Source organism: Octopus bimaculoides, chromosome 8 (assembly GCF_001194135.2).
Source record: "Octopus bimaculoides isolate UCB-OBI-ISO-001 chromosome 8, ASM119413v2, whole genome shotgun sequence".
In the NCBI taxonomy this organism is placed as follows: domain Eukaryota; kingdom Metazoa; phylum Mollusca; class Cephalopoda; order Octopoda; family Octopodidae; genus Octopus; species Octopus bimaculoides.
The window spans coordinates 50,691,921-50,698,546 of NC_068988.1; the positions used below are offsets into that span (position 1 = coordinate 50,691,921).

General features: G+C 34.6%; 1 protein-coding gene across 1 annotated transcript in view; it reads right to left on the reverse strand.

Moving 5' to 3' along the window:
• Positions 1–6,626, reverse strand: part of LOC106881881 (DBH-like monooxygenase protein 1) — a 28,307-nt gene that overhangs the window by 5,133 nt on the left and 16,548 nt on the right. Inside the window, exon 9 of the mRNA XM_014932404.2 lies at positions 3,156–3,215. Coding sequence (XP_014787890.2) covers positions 3,156–3,215 — 60 coding nt within the window. The remainder of the gene's footprint in view (positions 1–3,155; positions 3,216–6,626) is intronic.

Below are 6,626 nucleotides of genomic sequence, written 5' to 3' on the forward strand. Positions count from 1 at the left end.
TAACTAAGTCTGATTTTCACGTTTTATTATTTACAATTTTTAGAACTTTTACAATATTGAAATAAACTAGTACTTTCATGCCACATTCATGTCTCAACCATCAGGTTTATGTAGTGACAGTCGTTTCCATAATTGACAACTTATACACACACACACACACACACACACACACACACACACACACACACACATACACACAGTCCTAAATTAAAAATTTCATATCTTTCAAGTAGCTACCCAAGGATTCCTGATCGAAATAATAATTTATTCCCCCATGTATCAGGCTGAAAGCAAGACCGTTTGTCAATTGATTCTTTTTGAGTAGATAACGTTTAAACAAAAGACACTTGTAAAGAAGAGGACAAAAAGGAAAAACCACAAGGAAGATAACCCATGGTACAATAATTCGATGTCAAGCAGACGTAAACCAGATGTTAGTTTACTAAGTGTTCGGTGGCCTACTTTTAAATTCCAACAAGATGTATTTTTTAAATGTAGACATAAAGGAAAAAAATCTCCGTCTCCGAACTTATGTATTAGCTGGAGGTTCTCAAGTGTTTTAATAGATATAGTTTTTCAAACGAACACACTTAACATTTTCTTGACCTGTTAATACAGAGTCTGTATTTAGAGAGGATTCTCCATCTGATATCGAAATTGGTCCCTTCGTCTTTCAGTTCCAGGTTAAATACGAAAGGATTGTTGAATGCCTCTTATCACGGTACCTAAAATTCGAAAGATGGTTGTTATATCTAGATTAAAATTTTCCTTCCATGGTTCCGGTATAACGCTTGATATTTGTGTGACCATTGTCATAGTTTGCTGAAACCAGTGCTTCATAAACAACGGAAAATATATCGCACTCCCATCCTAGAGCACATTTAGATTTGTCTCTACATGTGCATCCGGGGCGGGCTTGAGTCGTTCGCTGCTTATTGATATACGACTTAACAATCGGAGTACAAGAAAACGTAACTGCTATTGTGTGTCTGTTAAAGATTTTATTGTATCTATGGATTCTAGGGAAGTGGGTATTGACTAAGTGCAAGAATCTTCTACCTATACCTGTTCTAATATTAAGGGAGAAGGGAGAAGGGGAAAAACATAAAAACCTTTCCGAGACCTTTTTTTACGGATAGATGATAGAAGAGGTAGTGAGTTTGTAGAAGATTTTATCAGTATAGCCACTATCCTGTAGGGCTTTATTATAATATGGAGAGCCTTTTCGAATATTTCTTAAGAAGAAGAAAGGCATGTAATCCTTCGACTAATATTTGGAATTAAGGTTTTAAATACAACAGGTGTGTTACAGCAGTGTTTATTAATATATTTAAGGCTCCCGTTAGGTTTGTGGAAAGGGTTATATGGATTAGTTTTAAGATCTAAGGAAACATGCAAAAAGTCAGTTTTAGTTAAATTGGTATCGATGGCTATTTTAGGTCCTAAAGAGCTGAAAGTAAAGATTATTGGGTTGGTGCATAATTATTGCGGCTTTTTTTTCAACAAATTTTATTCAACAAAAACAATAACAACATGTAGCAAAAACATCTTTAAATGATTATTCCGGAGCATATTCACCATCTACTTCAATTACTGCTTCCCATTTGCTTGGCAGACCGTCAGACCGTCATTTTTGCTATCTGGGTGTGTGTGACGTTATACATCTCTTAGCAAACAGACAAATGCATAATAGTTCTTCTGATAGTTCGTTCTATCAATTGTGAAAGAACTGAGTGCAGTGGGTTAAGTAAATAGTGTGAAAGACGATTTGGCAACCCAGCTTTATGAAAATTTTATGTAGTCAACCACTATGCACTGAAAACAAGATAAATTCAATAGAAAGAGGAGAAAAAGGGACAAAAGTGTGATCTACTAATACATGATCAGTCTAGTCTTCTGTGTTGCATTCTGAAAAGTGTACACGTGAAAGGCTACCTTTCTCCATAAAGATACCATGACTGTGGAAGTCGACAAATCCTGACTTAAAGTCAAACACCTCATATATGATAGCGGGATTAACAACAGTTACTATCAAAAGCTACTTCAGCGACACCAACTGATAATGATGGTTATTGATAGTCTTGCTCAAGAACTTAAAATCGTTCCAATTATGGTCTCTTCACTATTTATTCAGATGTCACATATTTAATGTTACATTATCTTCTGTTTCTATATTCAAAAGCATATAAAATTTGAGAGACATATGGTTGCAATTTCTTCCAGGTCGAGGAATCATCCAAATGATTATTATGTTATAATACAATATTTTCGGGACAACATCAACATAGTTGGATAAAAAGAATCAAACATGGTTAGATCGTTTAATCTAACGTTATTGCATGTGCTTTTATGGATACACTCGACTGGCTAAAAATAGCATCTCAGAGTCACACTCTATAGTCTTACAAACAGAAGAATACAATGGATATTGTAGACCTGGAATCAGTGTATCTGAAAACTTCAAACCTTGCCGTTTTGAAAAATAAATGACACATATATGTTATATCTGAAAAAAAAGGCAAACATATCACGGCTGGAGTATTTCTAATCATACGTAAGCGAATCAAAAATAAAAGGAACAACAACAACAACAAATTTTACACTGGGTCGCACTAACAGGACGGAGTCTCTACATGATATTAGAAATGTAACGAATAACAGTGGAATTATCCTCAAATCACAATCCAAGATCATGAAAAAGGAAGAACACTTTAAGGATTAAAGATGGATTAAGGTTGGTTTAAGGCTGTCAAACTTGATATGGGATAAACAACAACAGCACTGAGAGATGTACTTATTAAAGTCCTTAGGCTCATGCGATATAACGTGTGTGTTTGTGTATGTATGTATGTGTGTGTATGTATGTATATATATATATATATATATATATATATATATATATATATATATATATATATACATATATATATATATATGTACAAATAGATGTTTCATTTACGGTGTCTCAGTATCATAAATTAATTCCCTATAGATTCTTCTTTTTTAATTATGAAATCAAGTTTAGATGAAATAACTACAAAGATAGTCAGCGAAAAGCGATATCAGACGTTTGAAGCAGTAATGTGAGGCAGAAAAGGAATAAGTTCATTAGTAATTTTTTAAAAATTAATACTTTCCAACGAAATATTACTTACATATGTAATATTGGTTCTTTGTGTGGTATCATAAATACATTCAACTTCTAGGCGGTCATCCTGTAAAGAAAAAAGAATAATAATAACTCCGGGAAGTATACTGAGAAAATTGAGGCCTGTCTATGACTTAACCAAAAAACAGGATGAAAATAAATCTTCAGCTTTCTGTGGATTACCTCAAACAGGATACAAAAAGTGAGAAAGGCCTGGATTCTTTGATCCAAACAGTAAGATTTGGAATGTAGTTTAGAGTAAATTATGAAGACAGCTCGGAAGATAAACTTTGATGGCATGAAATTACCACAAGACGACATCATTAATTTGTTGTGGAATAATGAAGGATACAAATACAAAACAATAGGTAATGGAAGGAGAAAGGAGAAAGAAAATCATTAGAGAATACATCAAGAGAATTAAGAAGGTATTCGAAGCAAAATTAAATGGAGAGAATATTATTAAAGTATCCACTGTTAACGGTAAAAGAAATAGAAAATATCGATCTTATTCTGTTTAATGTTCATAGTAATCTCAATTGTGACTCAGGGACTTTTAATACTTCCCCCCTCTCACCTCTTTTCTCCACTATTTAAAAAAAAAGAAAAGTCGCTCGTTTATATAGTTCCTAGATGGTTTTAAATGACCATGTAGTTTTATCCCAATTTTGCGGTGCATTGATAAGCTCCAACTTAAAGCGAAATAAATTTATCTGCATCTACTTGCAGCTACTAGGACAACCAAAACATAAAATAATAAGAATGACTTATATAGAAATATTTACTCGCATAATAAAATATTTATATAAAAATACCCCCCCCCCTCTCTCTCTCTCTCTCAGCGATTCTCTCCGCTTGAGGGAGATTCCTCCCCCACTTTTATTTCTTAGCAAATCCTATTTCTCTCTGCTTCTTAAGCTGAAAACAATCGTAGATGGCGGCAGCGGTAGCAACGGCAGTCATCATAGTTATGTCAGTATTGAAATACTCTGCTCTCTTTCTGAAATGGATAATGGCCGAGCTACAGAACTTCTTTTATAACAGTGCCAACATCTAACAGGACTTAAATGCATGCGTACCATTTGTGGCAATGTGGTCGAGGATTTGCTGTGGACGTGGTTCGTGTCTTTGAACTTAGTACACACGCACAGCTGCACGCACAGCTGCACGCACAGCTGCACGCACAGCTGCAAGCACACACACACACACACACACACACACATACAGACATATGTATCACTTTTTAGATCACCCTAAAAATGTGATTAAATCAAAAATAAATAATATTTCCATCCGCATTTCCATGCTTTCAGCAAATGAGTGAGACATTAGCCAAAATACTGCAAACAAAAATGGAATGAAAGCACAAAGAGGACATTGAGGATTTTAATTTTGTCTGGGATTAGACAAATGTGTCTCTTGGTTGTAGACAATCCAAATTATTTGGATGCATTGTGGCATATTTTACGCCATGCAATGACTTTCCCAAGATGTCAAATTAAGCTGTAGAGATTTTAGTGATTGTTTCAACTTATCCTGATACCTAACACCTTTTTCTGTGATATCACTCTAATTTTTGGCTACACAGAAGAATTTTTGGAATGCGGTCAGTTTTCATTCGAGCAATATGTTCTATCCATCTGCACTGAATTCTCATCAGCATGGTTTGGATACTGGAGACATCACATTTTTCTGAGGTTTTGATAGTGTATCTTATCTTGCCATTTTATGTTGCATATGTTGCGCAAACAGCATATGTCAAAGATTTCAAGTTTCTTTATATGTTTAAGGTAGAAAGTCCTTGCTTCTACCCCATACAAAGTGTGCTCAAAATACGAGATTTGTATACACTTATTTTAGATTTCAGACTGACACTGTGTTCATCCCACAAATGATGGGAAAGTTTTCCAAAAACCCTTGTGGCTTCAGATATTCTAGCATTGATTTCATCATCAAAACTACTCTTAAACTTTACTGTACTTCTAAGATATTTAAATGACCTGACACATTTGAGTAACTTGTCTATCATAAGGTTTGAATCTTCAGTATGTCCTGCCCCAGGCCTTGGTTAGAATAAAACTTTAAGCTTCTTGATGCTGATAGTCAGTCCAAATGCATGAGCTGCTGCAGTAAACTTGTCGATCGTTTCCTGAATTCTCTAAAATGTGTGAGAAACTAAAGCACAATCATCGGCAAACAGAAAGTTACGCAGGTTCTCTTCTTTGGTATTTTTCTTCGATTTGAAACTTTACCCTTTCAGGTTTAATAGATCTCCTGTGCGAAACTGGAATAGTCTCTGAAAGCATGTTGGAGCATCATTGAAAAGAATATGAAAAAAGTACAGGGGGCTAAAATACATCCTTGTTTGGTCCAGAATATACCTCTGACTACTCTCACTGTTGCTATCATTCCTTTATGTAGAGATACTATTACCCTTATCGTTTTATCCGGAAGTGCAAATTTTGACAAAATTTTCCAGAGCTTCTCACGATTAACTTTATCAAAGACCTTCTCAAGTCGACTAAGTCCATGTACAAGTCAGTATTTTGTCCACATTCTTTCTCTTGCACTTGTCGAAGGGCAAATATCATGTCAAATGTGTCTCTCCCAGCCCGATATCCACATTAGGATTCAGGATATATGCTTTTTATTACATGTTTATTGGTGCGGTTAAGAATCGCCCATTTTTCCAGCTATGCACAAGCTACTCGCTTTGATTATCACATACACTCTTCTTCTCCTTGTTTTCGTATAAGCGCGTTGTAGATGAATCTTTGAACTGTTGAGAAACATCGCATATAAACGGTCTTCTGTTCGTGCACTTCGCTTGGTTATAATGTCAAATATGTAAAATGCAACATTAGCTATCATAAAACTTAAATGATTAATGTAAAATAACTATTATCCTAATTAATTTGCTTGCGATACCAATTTTATTATCGTGCCCTTATGTCCTTCCCAAGTACCTCATTTGTTCGTAACAATTTATCATTGGCTTCTCCATTTTTGTTAACAATATAATTATCCAATATCTATTTGTCTGGTGCTCGAATACCTAAAACCGTGGTCCCGTAACTGTCAGTAATGCTATAACTATAATTGGTCTGCCAAATCCATTAGATGAATTACCTTGACGTATATAGTTTGTAACGTGTTGCTATTGTTATATTTCTGACATATCGTTATTAAGAATATAACCATTAGCATAATTGTATGTTACATGTGAATTCACTTAATATTTCAAAATCTGGGACTGATAACCTGTCCATCATCCTATTTACCCCTGGTTTATTAATACTTTATACCATCCTAATAAAGTACCAAAAAATTATAGATATTCATGCAGTTTGTTTTGATAGGTTACGTTGCATATGTAGGTGTGTGTGTATATATATATATATATATATATATATATATATAATGTATACACACACACACACACACACACACACACACACACATGCGCGCGCGCAAATAT